Source organism: Carex rostrata, chromosome 16 (genome assembly GCF_964058835.1).
Source record: "Carex rostrata chromosome 16, lpCarRost1.2, whole genome shotgun sequence".
Classification (NCBI taxonomy): Eukaryota; Viridiplantae; Streptophyta; class Magnoliopsida; order Poales; family Cyperaceae; genus Carex; species Carex rostrata.
The window spans coordinates 1,720,501-1,738,508 of NC_135933.1; the positions used below are offsets into that span (position 1 = coordinate 1,720,501).

Consider the following 18,008-nt stretch of genomic DNA (forward strand, 5'->3'; position numbering starts at 1 on the left):
AATATACTAATAAATTTTTTTTTTATTAAAATTGAAGAAGCAAAATTGTAAAAAGATTTACTATAGCTTAAATTGAGTAATGCATTGAATTTGGAGATATCAAATAATTTGATAAGATATCAAATGTTGATAAAATATTTTTAAAAGATGTCAACATTTTACATTCTTAAAAATAAATTGATCATTCATTACAATTTTTAAATAAGAAAATAAGGAATGTGAGATAACTGGAGAGGAGAAATAAGGAAATAAAAAAATGATTCTCTCTCTAATTTTATTTTCTATTCAATTTTAATTGTAACATATCGTGTGATAGTATGTGTGACAAGTATGTTTTTAACTAAAATTAGACTTCTACACGTAAAAATATGCATCTAATCAAAAGAAGACAGATTATTTGATTGGAGAGTTGATATTAAATTTGAAATTTCATATTTCAATCATAGTCATTGACGGATCAGGACATTATTCTACGTGCATAATATAAGAACGAAGATAGTAATATTGACTAACGAGTCTCGCTACTGCGATATCAATATTATTGCGAATTTAAAATGTTCAAACCAATCTACTTTACAAGTGATGTATTTACATAAAAAAATTATAAATTTACGAATTCATATTATATGAAGTCACATGGTAAAAAAAATACAGTAAATTTAACTTAATTTTTTTATTAATACATTTGGCTTTTAATTAGGGGAAATTAGTTTTATGCCACTCCAAAACATTGAAATTATGAAATTGCTACCCCAAAACTTGAAATTAGTTTTTTGCCATCCCAAAACTTAGAAATTTATGAAATTGCCACATCTATACAACTAATATACATATTGAATTAAAAATATTCTAAAAAGTATTGTATAAAAGATGTATTTTGATATTTCTAAAAACACCCTTCATTTGAAGGGATAAAATTATAAAATTGAAGCCTCCAGTCCAACATCCCTCCATCCCCTTCGCCTGCCTTTCTCTTGTTCCTCCGCCAATCCACCGATCACCCTTCCTCCCTCTCCACTGACGCACGCCCCGGACCCAGACCCAATCCAAAGCGAGGAGGTCTGCCGATCCACCTCCGTCGCTCTCCACCCTGCACGCCTCGGACCCAGACCCAACCCAACGCGAGGAGCTCCGTCGGTCCGCCACTACCTCGTCGCCTACTCCCCTCTTCCCGTCAAGGTATTGCCACCACCTCTCCAAATCCCCTGAGGCTCTGATCTCTTTTGTCTCTGCCGTGACAGTTGTAAGGAAGAATTGCACAAGTCAGTACTAAATTCCGACACAGAGGAGCCTTCTTTTGGCCTTTTGATTATGAGTCATACAAAAGCCCTGATCTCAATAAATTGTTGTCGGCATCACCTTGTAGAAACATGGTTCACACGGATATACCAGTTAAATCTGCTATGGATCCAATCAGAGTGACACTACATCAGAAATGGGTTCAAAGGCATATCAGAATGTGAAAGCGTTGGGTTTAGTTTATGTTAATTTTAGTTTTTCTTCTAAATTGGAGATGAATGCAATGTCATTTCTAATACATGCATTTTATGTTGTAAGCTATTTACAAGCCTTATTTGTTGTTGGGTTCAGTTTTGTCATTTTTTATTTTCTTTATGGTTAACATGAATTGATATTTTTTTATGCTTGGTATAATCTGCTCTGTGTTCTTATTACTTGTTGTTTGAGAAAAGTTTGGTATGTACCAGACTGATGGCAATGTTAGATGTGCCAGTTGGAATTTTGAATTTTAATTTTCTATAAAGTTAGGTCCTCGATCTTACTGTTTCTTGGTCATAATGTGTTTTGATTTTGGAACTTTTATTTGATATTTATGTTATTTTTTTTTATATTTCTAAACATGTATGATCGAATACATTATTTATGTTATTACTTTGAAAATGAGCCGATGTAAAAATTTCTACTTTAATGTTATTTAGTATTATCAACATGATTCCAATACATCTGATTATTTTATGCAACTGTTTAATTATATAAGCGAGAATCAAATTTTGGTTTAGTGACTAGAGGCAATGGCCTTTTGAGTAAGAAACTTGTGCTGCAAGAACGCAAGTCAAATTTAACTACCTCAGCATCTCAACCTAGCATCCCAACCACGAAACACAAAAGGGAACAGTATGTAACCAGGTGCAATCTGGTTCCCTATGATTTAAATAGATTGCGGAGACGACTATGACCTGATACAGTACCAGTATGATAATAATAGTAGACCTCTTCAAACTTTATACATGCAATAAAACAAATAAAAAAAGAAAGTAGAAATAGCATCAAAGAATAAAACGCAAACATAAATCACGAAATGACAATTTTTTCATTCATTCATTTCAGAAAAAGCCTAAGCTGCACCCATGCAAACTTAGTCAAAAACACAGCTTCCTCACACTTCCAGAGTACACTATACAAATTAAGCACACAGGATAAATGACCATATTTAAAAGGCCTGGTCATTCTTCGTTATCTAACTAATAAGTAATAACTAATTAACACTAACACCATCTAGTATTAAATACACTTTCTTCTCTATACCCCTTTGGGTAGATAAAAGCAGAGTCAACACAGAGACCACCTTTGGTATGGGTACAGTCAATCTGGGAAGCAAATTCTACGGCCAAATCGCTTTGATGGACGGCCCAGATGGAGTCTAAAGTAGAGGCTGTATGTGCCAACCGGGAAGCAGAATTCAACCTCTCCTACCACCTCAAACCACCATATCTGTTGAAGGTATGCAACATACTGGAATCTGAAAAGGTAGCAAATAATAATAATACTTAGTAAAAGAAATAGGAGACAAGACTGATATGGCATGTTCTATTTGCAATTACATGACTTGTGAATAATATGTATATACCAGAACTTCGTACAATTAAAACCGCAGAACACGATCCAAACATATTCTGAAGTAACAAGCTAAAGGATCAATACAATTATGCAGGGAATGAACTTCTGACAACATTCCTTTATGAGAAAAGATTTTATGATTGCCTTTTTGTTTGGAGTTTCTTTGAATTAGGAATATAATTGTATTGATCCTTTTTGTTTGAATTATGAGAAAAGATTTTATGATTGCCTTTTATGATTGCCATCATCCAAGTTTATTGGCTGACAAAGCCGAGTATAGATATCTTTCTTCCTAAACCGCACCTCTTTCCTTCCCTTCTCAACCAATACAAACCCCATCAAATAACTACAATTATCTGGCAATTTGGCCTGCCATACAAAGTCGGCCGAAGCAGCACGACGGAGGTGTGTCTGGGTCCGGGGAGTGCAGGGTGGATAGCGACGGAAGTGGATCGGCGGACCTCCTCGCTTGGGGTTGGGTCTGGGTCCGGGGCGTGCGTCAGTGGAGAGGGAAGAAGGGTGATCGGTGGATTGGCGGAGGAAATGGTCTGGTGGAGGAACAAGAGAAAGACAAGCGAAGGGGATGGAGGGCTATTGGACTGGAGGCTTCAATTTTATAATTTTATTGAAGGGTATTTTTGGAAATATCAAAATACATCTTTTATACAATACTTTTCATAATATTTTTAATTCAATATGTATATTAGTTGTATAGATGTGGCAATTTCATAAATTTCAAAGTTTTGAGGTGGCAAAAAACTAATTTCAAGTTTTGAGGTGGCAATTTTATAATTTCAATGTTTTGGAGTGGCATAAAACTAATTTCCCCTTTTAATTATCTTCGTTTGCATGGAATCAGAGTTAGGGGAACTTTTTAGTCTTCTGGTTTAACGGCTTCGTTAATAATCTTTCAACATTAGCTCATGGTTTCTTGCTCGAGATTATGCCATCTGTCATATATCAACAACAAGCACTCGCAATCACATAAATAAAGTTCTCAAATAATATATATTTGGATCATACGTGTATCTTTTTTAATATCTTTTCAATTAATTTCAAATTTGTCAAATTATACAGATAGCGCATGTTTATTCGATGTAATTAACGAGCATCTTAAAATAGTTATTTATTTAGTACGAAATACATATTATTTGATTATAAAATAATGAATTACAGGTCTTGTTAAATTATATGAACGTATTATTATGCTCAGAGAAGGACTTAGACTTTTGAACTATAAAAGTCAAACACACATTGAGAACTAATTATATAAAATTTGTATAATGAAAATAAAATTAATTTACAAACTATAATATTTTAATTTAAACTATATAAAAAATTATATATAAGTATATACTTAAAAAAATAGCAATGAATTGAGCCCTATTTATAATGCTTGAATCCGTCTTATACCGTGCTTTATGTCTCTACCCCACGAAATCGTATCCTATGCATCAACTCAAAAAGGAATCTTTTGAGTTAATATATCTGGACTGTCCGATCAGCTTTAAGATTCGTGTGAATTAAATCCGCACTAATATTAAAGATCTTGTTTGTTTTAGACGGAAACCGGATGAGCTCTGTTTATAATCGAACAGTCCATATCTATTAACTCAAAAAATGCTCTTTTGAGTTAATGCAGACGATGTGGACTCCTATCCCACCACCACACGAATTCACATCCTCTCCAATACCTGATAAGGGAATCTTTTACAATTACTAGATCTGAACCGTTCTTTTTAACTTGGCACAGATCTCAAAGCCCAAAAATACTGTCCCCTATTGCAGCCCGAATACCAAACCGGTTGAAATTGAATCTGAAACCGTAAAGTGAGGGTGATCCTCTGCAATACCGGAGAGGATACGGATTCCCACTACACCACATGCTTCACCTTTTTAAGGCATGGTCTTTTGTAAGCCCGACTTCTTGTTCGACTGAATTGCTCAGAGCTCTACTTTAATTTTTATTGAGCATGCGGAGACTTAATTTATATTCAAAAATTTAAGTTTTGAAATTCAAAGCAAATTTTTTATTTAAACTTTTAAAATAGCACTTTCCTCGTAATTACAAATTTACACATAAAGCGCGTGTATGTGTTGTTAACCTACCGAGTTTCAGAGGTGGAACTCAACTTTGAGTATGGGGAGAGCTAACCGACTAAACATCATATACTCAAAAAATATTATCATAAAAATCAAAATCTATAAAATACAAAATAATATGATTCTTCACTATTTGATTTTATAAAACTTACAATAATTAACAAACACCGATAAATGACATGTTTAACAAAAAAAAAAAAAAAACATAGTATATTCAAACATCATATTTTTTTATATTATTTTAATTTAGACTTATGCTCTTCTTCTTTTGAAATCTTCTAACTTTAGAAATTAATTTGCTACTTTCGAAATATATAGAATGATTATTAATGGAGCGCTAATTTTATCGTTCTTATTTTGAATTTTTTCTAACATGAGAAACTAATTTGTTGCTTTCTTCTCTTTTCTTTGCTTTCTATTTTTATAACTTTTTTTTCGTTTTTTTTTTCTGAAATTACAATAACTTCTTCTTTTTTATAATTGTGATGTGCATTTGTCTTTTTCCTATTTTATTTTGTACTTTTCTATATTAAACCATTTTTATAATTTTTTTCGTTTTTCTGAAATTACAATAACTTTGTTTTTATAACTGTGATGTGCATTTGTTTTTTTCCTATTTTATTTTGTACTTTTCTATATTAAACATTTTTTAAAGTTTTCAAATGAGATGTTTTAAGTCAATCGGTTGCAGGTCACGTGAAACCATACCCAAACAAATGATGTTGATGTTACTTTTTTATATATGAACTCTCTAATATTATCACAAGGCTGAGGTATACAAAATATAAAGAGTGAGTCTATGGTACTATGCATATCACGGGTTGTTACCGTGCTACGGCTCTATATTCGAATTTTCAAATCCTAACGGTCGATCCGAACCGTTCATCTTGTTCTCCATATTAATATGTGCTTGGAGACCAAATTTTACATTTTTTTAAATTTTTTTACTGTTTTTTTAGATATTTAGAAAATCACTTGATCTGAAAATTCTGGACCATCCAAAAATAGTGATTTTCAATAAATTTCAAAAAATAGTAAAAAAATTTCAAAAAATGTAAAATTTGGTCTCCAAACACATATTAATATGGAGAACAAAATGAACGGTTCGGATGGACCGTTAGGATTTGAAAACTCGAATATAGAGCCGTAGCACGGTGCCAAATCGTAATATGCATAGTACCATAGACTCACTCAAATATAAATTTTAGTAAATTTTCTAGGTATTTGTTAAATTTTTTTGAAAATATTGGAGTTTACTCAGCCACCTTTCAACAGTACCACCTTCCGCCCCTGCCGAGTTTAATCCATAATAAACGCGCCAAACATCAAATAACAATAGTGTATTTACAAGGATCAATTACTGTTTCAGTGACTAAAGGATTTTTATTTTTGTAAAGATTAAAAGTCAAAACATCTAACTATTTAATATCTAGAAGATATTTTTTTTATTTAGATTTCAAATCAGCTTCCTATCACACGGAAAATATCGACTTTGCCACTAAATCTAAAACTGATTCTCACTAAGAAAATATTTTTAAAATGTAAAGTTGTAAATTTAAAATTTGATATAACTGTCATCTTTTATTTCGCAAAAAGTTCTCTCAAACTCTACACATGTTATGATTTTTATTGGATCTTCAGTCCGACTAATTATTTGGAAATTGCTAACCCCAAAAATATTTAGATATTTGATGTTAACAACAACTTTCGGTTATAACTGAAATTGCATGCGTCATAAATTATAAATTATAAATTATACATGCAAAAACATCCATCTTAAATTTGACCAATTAAAATTTCAATTTTTCACTTGAAAATGTAGGACAATCAGCCAATTGCTCTTTTTCATTTTTAGTTTTTACCTTCGCTTTTCAAATTTTCAAATTTTCACTTGAAAATGCAGGACAATCGGCCAATCGCTCTTTTCATTTTCGCTATTACAATCACTTAAAAAACAAACTATTATATTATATATTGATTAATAAAAAAAGTCATTTACAAAAAATAAAAAGTAAATATTCACAAGGACTCTAGAATAGAAATCCTGCTCGACTATAAGTTCCTATGTCATTTTAAAAACTCTAGCGTGGTGTGATTGACTAGATCCAGCATCGTCTTGCTCTTTTCTGTAAAAACTCTTCAGTTTCACTCATACCATAGCACTCAATAAAAAGTGGAGCAAGATTTTCAAACTATAAGAGTTAATCATACAAAAATTTCATACTACAAATGGAGATTAATTTTACAATACACTGCTCTAAAATATATAAAAAATAATGTATAAGTATAAATTTTTTTTTAGAACAAATGGGGTTAAATTGATTCCATTCATTGAGAGTGAATCTGCTCTTGCACGAATTTTTTTATGCCATTTTGGTTTTGAATTTTTTTTTGTTGGACCGAAATGGTAATTTGGTCTAAGGTATTTTAACAATTTTTTAACGTATTTTTTTTCTCAAAATCTGTGAGAACGATTGGGACCAAAATGATAATTCGGTAAAAAAAAAAAGGGACCGAAATGATATCTCGATTCTTATGATTTTTGTTAAAAACAAAGCATCAAGTTGGTTTAATAAAATTTAATTTTTCATTTATGGTTTCTAAAAAAAAAAAAATTCCTCCTGCACCCAACACCCCCCGATGCCCATAGGTTGTCAAATTCTTTTTCGTCTTGTAGTTCATCCAACATTCAAAGCCACGATATGTTTCTGTCAGTTTAAATATAACATTAACTGTGAATTCTAAATAAATCTGTACTAATTATAAATTATAAATTATATATAAATTTAAACTGATGTATATATATAACATGCAATTAATAGATAGAAGTACGTGATATGTGGTGCACTTAATTTAATTACAAGCCGGACCATTTCTTTAACTTCATTTTTTTTTTCCTCAGAAAAAAAACCTCATTTTACCTTTTTTCCATTTTTCTACATGACAATTCTGTCCCTGAAAACTCGGTTGTTAGAAAATAGCAACTTTTATAGGGGTCAAAAGCGGTTCACAAAAGAGGAAGATGAGCCTGCGGACCATCATAGGGAGCGCGTATCAAAGCATATATATAAAGAAAGTGGCTTCTGCGGGTCTGTCGATGCGCTCTTCCCACTAGCACGTTGGATCAGAATAGCAACTCGAGGAACAGGATACCGCCGACACACCAAGTGTGATAAATGGAAAATTTCAACAGAGCACCTTCCTTATCCCCTCTTCTACGACTCTGTTGGTTTTGACCTGTTTAGAGACTCTATTCTACCCTGGAGAAGACGCTCCACACCAGCGGCGGCGCGGCGTCCCAAGAGGCCTTGTATGCCTCTAGCTTTCTTGGTACTACACCGAATCCTTGATCGGTTCAATTTTTTCTTCTCTTATTGATTGATTAGTTTGCTCAATTTGCTGATTTTGTGGCAAGAGTGGGATTTGAAGACCAATTCGTTCTCGAATTGTCTAATTTGTATGTATGCTAGTACGAATTTAGTCTCAATTGAGCAATAAAGCTGCAGCGTGTTTAATTTCTGGTCGATTGGTGCTTTTGGATCTATTTTCTATGTTATATTGAGTAGGTTATGGGGGACTTTGAATTGAATTTATTCCTACTGGTTGGGGGCTCGTTTTGATGGGGGAATTGGATATTAGTGGGTCCTTATGGCCTAAACTTCACATTATGTAACCTAATTTTGATGACCTCAGCCTTTTTCAAATGCACTGGCGAAAGTGGGTTATTGCGTTGGAATTTTGTTGCACTTTTTCATGAAACAAAGTCAATTAAAACTCCTGCTTTGTCTGGAGATTTCCTTTTTGAAGGATAAGCTTATCTGCATATTCTTTTGGACAAGCCAATCAGAGAAAAGAGGGAAGGAGGGGGGAGCAGCAGTTATACTTCATCGCCCATTTGAATATTCTCATTCAAAATGTTTATATTTTGTTTTGTCTATTTCAGATTCGATTAGCGGGTTTTGCTCTTAGGCGAAGGGAAAAAGAGAGGATATGGAGCAGAGCATCTTCTGTGCAAAGTGTCGCGTTTTGCTCCTACAAGAAGTGCTTGGTTGGCGTTTCTTTGTATTTGGGGACTCCCTTAGTTCCTTTCTTAACTATACCTGAAACCTCTTCTCCCTTTCTTCTTTCTCATGCAACTCTAGATAAAGGATTGACCTATCTTTGTCTCTAGGCAACTGGCTACTTCAGTTGCACATCTTGTTTTCTTTACATAGTTTTCTCTCTGTTCGCTTGTTGCCTCTCACTGTCTGTTTTCCTCTTCCATACCTGTTTTTTCTGCTGCGTTGCTATTCTATTGAGAATATGGCTCAATTTGGATAAGGTATGCTGTTTATATCCGGTTTACATTATCTAATATTTCCTTTACAGCCAGAGCCGTTACCATGTGCCATGATGCATAACTGCATAATAGGTAGGATTTATCTATTGATACCCTCTTATAACATCAAGTAGAAACTAAAGCCAGAAATATTGTTACATTAAGGTGTGTGGTACTAAATTTTTTTAACTATGCAAAAGCTGAGTTTTGCACCTGTTTCGGCCAATCTTTTACAATATAACCGTGAATAAGTGTAATCTACAAATGCCTAACATTGATTTCTTATGTTATTCATGTTTTAACTTTTGATTCTTATTTCTTAGGTTATCAAGACGACTAAAAATCCTGTGCTTCCCCACTAAAATGTCCACGAGCTCTCACAAATTAAATGAACCACTCCTGAATTTTGTTTCTGTCCCCGAGAAATCCCTCTTCAATGATACATGTCTGATGAAAAGATATCCTAACTGTGGAAATAGCGTTTCTTCTTCCCACAAATAACCGTATATCTGACGGACCTTTTACGATAAACATAATGGAGAGGTAACTATTTGCTCTGTTCTACAAAATACTACATGATCTGAGTTTTGGTAATGCAAACAGAGATGATCACATGATTGTATGCATAATTCTGTGGATGAAATAGGTATAAGGTTATCAAGGAAGTAGGGGACGGGACATTTGGAAGTGTTTTTAGAGCAGTAAACAAGCAAAGTGGTGAAATTGTATGTATTTTAATTTAATCCCTCTCCTTATTTCCACAAATTCACTGAATGTGAGGTTTTATTAAATTCATAATCTATGTCTTAACAGGTTGCTATTAAGAAAATGAAGAAAAAATACTTCTCGTGGGAGGAGTGTATCAATCTTCGAGAAGTAAAGGTAGTAAAAATAATTCTTCTATTGAATTGGCAAATGAATTCCTTTGGAAGTCTGGTTTCTCATGGATATATTCTCTGTTTGTGCAGTCACTGAGGAGGATGAGTCATCCAAATATTGTAAAACTCAGGGAAGTCATAAGGGAGAATGACACTTTGTTCTTCGTTTTTGAGTACATGGTATGCCTGCCACTTAACCCACGGATTGTAAAACTCAAGAAAGTCATAAGGCTAGTTTATTGTTGTAGTTGAAACTTTACTTTCTCTTTACAACAGGAGTGCAATTTATATCAGCTTATGAAGAACAGAGGAAAACCTTTTACGGAGGCAGAGGTTAGAAATTGGTGCTTCCAAGTTTTCCATGCTCTGGCTCACATGCATCAGCGTGGATATTTTCACCGGGACCTCAAGCCTGGTAAGCTGCTCAACTCTCTGCCTCCGTTCCTACCATCTCTGTCTATAGATAGTTTTTGTTAATCTAATTTTCATCATTGTAGAAAATCTGCTGGTGACAAAAAATGTGATTAAGATGGCAGATTTTGGACTTGCACGTGAGATTTCGTCTGAACCACCTTACACAGAATATGTTTCCACCCGCTGGTGAGCTGTTAATTTTTATTTATTTTTGATGCTGAATGCAAAGCATCTTTACTTCAATAAGATGCTGATAATTTACAATCTTGGGTAAATAGGTACCGAGCTCCTGAAGTTCTGCTCCAGGCTACTTCTTATAACTCTGCAGTTGGTAAGTAAAATTATAGTTCTTCCAAAGTCTTGTATGATATCTAAAATTCATATTTATCCACCATTTCTTGGATTTTATTCAGATATGTGGGCAATGGGTGCGATTATTGCAGAACTTTTCACACTCCGCCCTCTGTTCCCTGGCTCCAAGTACTACATCCATCCCTGTGCCTTTCCTTTCTTGTTTGTATATATATTTTCGACATTTTGTCTGACTTATTGGTTTGATTCACTGGAACTCTGTATGGTTGGTTACATCAATCAGCGAAGCAGATGAGATGTACAAGATATGCAGTGTTATTGGGACTCCAGATCATGACACTTGGTCTGATGGATTGTGCCTTGCTGAATCTCTCAACTTTCAGTTCCCTATGTGTGAGAGAGCAAACTTGTTTCAGCTAATTCCATCTGCTAGCGAAGAAGCTGTCAGCCTCATTTCGGTATTTCTTCTCTCTTTGGCTCCATCTTATACTGTCATGTATTATAGTAACAGTGACAAGTGTGATGTGAGAATGATGTTGTTCTGTGCAGTGGCTCTGTTTGTGGGACCCGAATAGAAGACCAACAGCTTCAGAGGCCCTTCAGCATTCTTTCTTCCAGGTTCTAGTCCTTCTTTACATTATAACTTCAAATTTTTGCAATAAAAGAATATGTGCTCTATTTTTATGAATATTGTTGTTTCAAATTTTTCTGGTTACTGATGTCATAATTGATTGTATTACAGCCTTGTTATTATGTACCGCCATCACTGCGTTACCGATCCACCAATTTTGGTGCTACTCCTCCATCAGGTCAGTTCTAGAACTACCCTTTTACTATTTGATGTCCCCATAGCTGTGTAGTAATACACCAAATATAGGTTCTGTACTGAATTATTAGGACCTGAAGTATCGGAGAATTTCGGAAGTAACTTCCTGTAATGATTTTGTCTAAAAAGAGTAATAACACAGTCTATTTGAATATTTTTTTGGTAGGGATCAAAGGAGCTATGGGGCAGAGAAGTATTGATAGGCATCCAGTTGGAAACAATTTCTCTGGTGCCAAGCTGGAATGCAACAATTGGCAAACGAATGCTAGAGTTTCCTATAAGACAGGTGAATAAGAATACCTTGTGCTTTTAGAATTTGCCATGTTTTCTACTTGCCATGAGTTTCTTTGTGGATTTATATAAACAAGTTAATGATCTGCATGGATTGCAACAGGTGTGCAGAGGAAGCTGGAGATGGACAATAAGGTGAATACGATATAATCCCTTTTGTGTCTAAATAGCATTTTATTATTTCTACAAGTAGATCTCCATGCATTTACAGATTTTGCAATTTATAGGTACTGGATAACAACTATGTGTCAAGGAACAGTATGAAGCAATCTCAAGGCAAACTGACTCCCATGAACAACTATTCAAATCCAGGTAAATAACCCTTCTTTGCATATTTTCTTCTAGATTGATAGGGTCTCTTTCCATATTAACGTGTTTAATGTTAAAATGAATTGCAGTTTACAATGGCACTACTAAGGATACTCCAAGGGTATCTGATGTGGCGGATCAGCTGTCTCAGCTATCAGTGAGGTCAAAAGTGAATAATAGCAGGGTTGTCTCTACCGATATGGCTGAAGGGAAACTTACAAGTATAAAAGCAACAAATGGAGGTGTCCATTATCAGGTACCCAATCAGGTACCTTCCAATTTCAAGGCAGGGGGGTGGCAAGGTCAGGGTCATGGATATTGTTATGGGTATGACCGTACAGATTATGCCGAACCAGTGTATCAGGCTCCGTACACGAGAAACTTTCCTTCACGGAAACTCGTCAGTTATAATCATGTTTAGTTCTCCTTTTCTCCATACAAATACCTTTCCTGCATTTCTGCTCGTCTTGCTGCTAGTGTTTTGCAGATGCTGTTTGTGAGGTGTGTCAATAAAGCAAACTTGTTTTTGACTTGTAAGGTGTTGTTTTCTATGTTGTTTGGGGTCAAATATTCTGTGCTTCCTAATAAATACTATGGCTTGTGGTTCTTTTTTTATAAAAAAAAAAATTAATTTGCAATGCTTTAAATTTTGTGGCTAGCCTGTTGTTTCTGTAATTTGCGAGGGATGGTTCAATATTCTCAGGTGATGCATTAAAACCAATATTTTTAGTGCAATAATGATTGAAACAGGCTTATGTTACGAGACAGTTGAACAAAACACTATTTATGAACTACTCTCTGCACAAGCATAATCACTCCCTCTGATGTCTATATGAAGAAAAAGTTGTAGTTAGTTTACTCTGTCAATATTAAATTAGAACGGGCAGTAAGGAATGAATCTATTTGCGGGCTTAGTAATATAAAAGTAGTTTAGGAGATATTTTTTTGCATTGATCACGCCCGTAGGCAGAGAATTACAACCAACAACATTACATACTGTATGTCAATCAGAAATTAAATTATTCAAATAGCATTACATCAAAATTCAAGAAGAGAAATAGTTGAGAGGTTGAATCTGGCGCTAACCTATTGCATAGAGCTCTTTATTTACGTAAAATGAGTCGGATTAAAATTTAAAAGTGGACGAGTTGTGCTGCTACTACGAGAATAAAAAACGCAAACGATTCAACTGGACCATCCTTTATAACCCTATATAGGAACAAAAAAACCAAGTAACTTATGAGCTATGAACAGTGCAGATTAGTCCGTATCAATATTTTTGTTTTGGAGAAAAGGGAGGTAACACAATTGACTAGGAAAATGTCCTAGAGTTATTATACCCAAAGGTCGAGAGTTCGATTCCCCCTCACAAACCTTGGTAGCAACTACCGAGTTTTCAAAAAAAATATTTTTGTTTTCAAAATCTGCATAGGCAATCTAAACCGCATAATTTTAAGGAGATATATTGGCAGACTAAAATATACGCTATGTTACCATAGCCTCGCTCTCCAATTTAAGTAATAACATGCAGGACAAAAAATGAAGCGGGACGATGAGAGGGTTACAGAAGAAATATTAAAGAGAAGAATGCAAAGAAACAAGATGAGTGACCAAATTTCAAGATACCCTCTTTTTAGGTCTTTTAAGAGATAATAGACATCGCACATTACTTCCGTAAGTTGAACAAAAAACATATTATTGCTGTCGTACAGATATGTAGATGCGAACGTTGAATATGGTTCCAAATGAGATGGTCAAGAGAAAATAAAAATAAACCAAAATAAAAGACATAAATATACTGATATGGTCCAGGGATACAAATGAGCAGAACTTGATCTAGCTAAGCTGCTAGGAGAAAGCACTTGCTTATTCTCACATTATATAAGTGTGGAACTATATATTAGAACTTAGAAGAATTTGACTTCCCTTAAATGACATTTATTTAGTACAGTAGGTTCTTACTAGGAGATTTGTGTACGTGGTCCCCTCATCAAATCTAAATGGTCAACAAATAACTTGAGCCCCAAAACAGGCCATGCTGTCTCTAATAGCAAAATTATTAGGCCAACAGACGACAGTAGGGAAGGGGAAAGAAATAACAATCTGATATGATAAAAGAAAGGTTTCACTAGCTTCTCTCACACTGACTAAAATGGCTCCCACTGCCCACACCAATAGCTTCTATCATACCATTTAAAATGACCTCGCCATCAGCATTTCTCATAGAACCAAAAAGGCAAGCAACACAAGAGGACATCCTTTTTATGAGACGCAGGAAGTAATCATACAAGGAACATAGTCCGTTGGAAATACACAAAGAGAATATGGTCTAATGACTAAGATACAAGTAGCAACATCATAATTTGTAGCCTGCATTTACTAGGGAAGAAATATTCTGAGTTTACTTAAGCTTGGGAAGAGTAGTGCAGCAGAGGACCAAACTACAGTTGGATACATGCAACATAACACCTCTGCATCACCCATCTGCGTTGGTAACAATCACAAAAATGTAAATATTTTTCTTGAACTAATAGCTAATAAGGACTGATTCTACACCTTATTAAATACACATGCTGAAAAGGATTAATTTGGAACAAGAAGCAATATAATCACCCTATTAATTTGAGTACTTGGATGTTTTAACTTTTCTATTAAAGGGAGATTATGATGCTTGTGCATACATCCTTTCTCCCTGTATATGTGTGTTTTTTTATTAATTTATTAATGTCATGATGGACACCGAAGGAAATCATCTATAAACCCTTAACATTAGGAAAAAGAAGGGTGCACAACAAAAATTCACACTAGCATTTCTCAAGGAATCAAAGATGTTACCATTAGGAGAGGAGGCAGAAGAGCCCATCGGAATCGATATGGAGAGGCGAGTAGTAGAGAAAGAAGAGTTGCGGTTCGATCTCTCACTCTCAAACTCCAACCAAGACTCCCTATTCTTTGGCCACTCATCAAAGAAGGGCCTGAGCAACTGGTTCTCTGGCTTAACGGGTTCCTCATGTCTGAACCCATACCCCAGAAAGGAGTGCGGTGGTGGCTTTTCCTGCTCCCGTGGCAGGGAGCTGATCGTCACAACTTGACCCAGTTCCTCTTGCATCAGGTCACCATAAGAGGAGTAAGACAAGCCTCCTAGGGAATGCGTATCTCGTGACTTGCATGACGAGAGTGAGGTCATGGCAGAGTCTACAGTACCATATGCTGCGGTTCCAGACGGTTCCGCAAAGAAATGGTGCTCCCCCGATTCAGATTTTAGTGTGTTGGAGTACCTGCATGTATTTGGATTTATTTTAACATTCTCCAAGAATGTCAATTTTGACAATCATTACCCTTGGTACAAGTAAAACCCAGTATTACCATACTGCCTTTTAGTGATTTATACTGACAGTAGCTGCCAGTATCCAGTCATTCCTTTTCACAAGAATCTAATAAGTATCCTCTACAAAGTGCCAAAATCTGATACTAAATCTCTTGGACCAAGCTACCTGAGTTATCACACATATCAACAGAGATGTAATTAAATTTAAGTGCTTAGAGAGGCAAAAGACGCACCTGTTGAGGTAACCATGTGTGCTAGTGGGCCCGTCAAGGCACAACCCCTGAGAACCACTGTTGCCTGACACATCCGTGGGGGCAGAAAGAGGGTCAAAGCCTCTCGGGGCAGCAGGATTGAGGACTGGTGTCAATAGAGAAGGTGTAGCAGGGGGGGAAGGAGCTTTGGTAGTAGAGATAGAATTAGGAGTAGAAGAAGATTCCACAGGCTTTCTTGAACGATTGCGGCCACGGTGCATGTGCCGTTCGCAATACTTGGAGTCAGGGTACGCCTCCTTTGCGCACCTCCACTTTTTGCCGTCAGTGCGTCGGCACCGCCATGGCTCTGGGTCTAGCTTTTTGCCATAGTAAGCATAGTACCCCACTGTGTAGTACATTCTTTTATCAAATACAGTTCCTTTATAAAAATTATAAGACATGCGACTTGGTTTATAAAATCTCATTACTCGTTTTCCTAGATTTTAAATAAAAAAAATTAGGATACATCTGGCAATCCAATAGACCTGTTGTCAGCTATTAATATAGACCAGAGCACTTTATGTCTACCAAATAGTCTAGAAAAAGGATTTTCAACCTAGTCCCTTACAAATATTATGCTAAAGAGTAACAGTCTATTCTAAAAAAAGGTTCGTTAACAATGAAGGGGGTAGTTGTTAAGATAACACGATATATTGAGACCTGATCAATATAAAAGCAAACAAAACAATATCGAAAGACTAAAGAAGAATATGAGAAGGGACAAGGGAAGTTACGAGAAGAGTGATGGTAGAAAGGAGATTGAAGGGGATCAAAGCTTCTTCTGATAGGAAGGAGCAGATCCGGCGGCACGGGAACTCCAGCCATTAAATACTTAAATATAAGAGCTTGATGCTCCAGCTCTACCCATTGGGATGCCGTGAAACCTCCAGACATGACCTTTTAATATTTTTTCCTTCTATTTCTCCTGACAGTTACTGTGCTCTGATTGCAGGTAGCAAGTGATAGAATAGGAGACGAGAAGGAAAGAGAGAGGTTAAGATAGAGAGAGAAGAGTTCAAGAGGGATGGTGGGATGGAGAAGGGGAGGGATCGGCCATGGAAATGGATGGGATGGGATGAGAGGTAAGAGGAGATGGCAATGGAATTTGGGCTGATAGGGGAGCAAGTCGGTGGTAAATTAAAGCTCGGTTGTATTTTTACTTAAAGATAGGAGGGAGAAGTGTTTTTACAGTCTGACCCCTGCAATTTACATTATTTACGGAGAGGCCAGTCGAAGACTTTAGTTTCAAACTAGGTAACTAGCAGACTTCTCTACTCTAGTAAAGTTCTCTCTCTTGCTCGAGATTTCTTACGCTGACATCCTCGTTACTTCTATTAATTAAACTCGTACAGTGGAGTAATGAAAACTACAAAACTTGCAAAGAGAAGATCATTTTTATTTTTGCTGCTAGGGTTCCGTAAATATGGAATGGTGAAAAGGTAAAATTTGAATGTTTCAGCTTATGAAAAGATTACTCTTTTATTATTTTATTCTTTATAAAATACATGGGAAATTTCACTGAAAGAGGAAGAGGACCATTTTGACTGCAAAATTTTATCTCAATTGTACTCTTCTACATTTTTTATAATTTTATTTGATTCAACTTATGTTTGACAACAATTTTATTGTTGTTGTCTATTTTTAAATTTTGAAAACCTATTATAGGTCTATATAATCAGATTATTTTTGAAGAAAATTTTGCTTATCTTTAAACAACTCAAAGGTATGAATTAGTTAATTCACGATAATTGTAACTTTTTAGTTTTACCAATATTTCTTTTTTTGTCTAGTCTTAATAAAAATTCTGACTAGGCTCTTTAAATAGTCCATAAATGAGGATTGATCTGACTGTTCAATTTTGATAAAATGATCTCAGTTTGTTTAAACTTTTAATTTATTTGTAAATTAGTAAATTGGAGATTTGGGATAGGTGAGAAATCCAACCCAATAAACTTACCTTTAAATTTATTTATATTTGAGAAAAAAAACCTTCAAGTTTATTTAAGACAAAGATTCCGGTGTTGTTCTCATTTTCTCTTTGTTGAGTTTGATTTTCGTTTTAAAAAACTTGTGCGAAATATTGTTGAACTTTCAATTTTCATACCAATGTTGTGCTCGCATG

General features: G+C 35.0%; 2 protein-coding genes and 1 pseudogene across 2 annotated transcripts; 1 reads left to right on the top strand and 2 right to left on the bottom strand.

Annotated features, from left to right (window-relative positions):
* Positions 1–2,376: 2,376 nt before the first annotated feature.
* On the bottom strand, positions 2,377–6,734 carry LOC144567649 (F-box protein PP2-A13-like; annotated as a pseudogene).
* A 1,356-nt stretch (positions 6,735–8,090) lies between these two features.
* Positions 8,091–12,954, top strand: LOC144567245 (cyclin-dependent kinase F-4-like). Its single transcript, XM_078317334.1, has 17 exons — positions 8,091–8,289; positions 8,903–9,280; positions 9,601–9,820; positions 9,924–10,002; positions 10,091–10,159; positions 10,246–10,335; positions 10,432–10,570; positions 10,653–10,755; positions 10,848–10,900; positions 10,983–11,049; positions 11,165–11,339; positions 11,431–11,499; positions 11,624–11,690; positions 11,874–11,993; positions 12,102–12,133; positions 12,226–12,310; positions 12,397–12,954. Exons 3-17 carry the CDS (start codon positions 9,813–9,815, stop codon positions 12,726–12,728), a joined length of 1,488 nt encoding a protein of 495 aa, XP_078173460.1. The 5' UTR covers positions 8,091–8,289; positions 8,903–9,280; positions 9,601–9,812; the 3' UTR covers positions 12,729–12,954.
* A 1,595-nt stretch (positions 12,955–14,549) lies between these two features.
* LOC144567772 (growth-regulating factor 5-like) lies at positions 14,550–17,020 on the bottom strand. The gene is made up of 4 exons (XM_078317944.1): positions 16,621–17,020; positions 15,869–16,232; positions 15,143–15,585; positions 14,550–14,791 (listed from the first exon to the last, which is right to left on the bottom strand). The coding sequence occupies exons 1-4, from the start codon at positions 16,778–16,780 to the stop codon at positions 14,784–14,786; spliced, it is 975 nt and encodes a 324-aa protein (XP_078174070.1). The 5' UTR covers positions 16,781–17,020; the 3' UTR covers positions 14,550–14,783.
* Positions 17,021–18,008: the final 988 nt, after the last annotated feature.

Bases quoted from the DNA above. Each gene is read 5' to 3' on its own strand.
- LOC144567772 (XM_078317944.1), bottom strand. From the start codon at position 16,780: ATGTCTGGAGGTTTCACGGCATCCCAATGGGTAGAGCTGGAGCATCAA. The intron at 16,233-16,620 runs GTAACTTCCCTT...TGTACTACACAG, and splicing joins TTTCTACCATCACTCTTCTC to TGGGGTACTATGCTTACTAT. The intron at 15,586-15,868 runs GTGCGTCTTTTG...AAATACATGCAG, and splicing joins ACACATGGTTACCTCAACAG to GTACTCCAACACACTAAAAT.
- LOC144567245 (XM_078317334.1), top strand. The intron at 10,160-10,245 runs GTAGTAAAAATA...CTGTTTGTGCAG, and splicing joins TCAATCTTCGAGAAGTAAAG to TCACTGAGGAGGATGAGTCA. The intron at 12,311-12,396 runs GTAAATAACCCT...AATGAATTGCAG, and splicing joins GAACAACTATTCAAATCCAG to TTTACAATGGCACTACTAAG.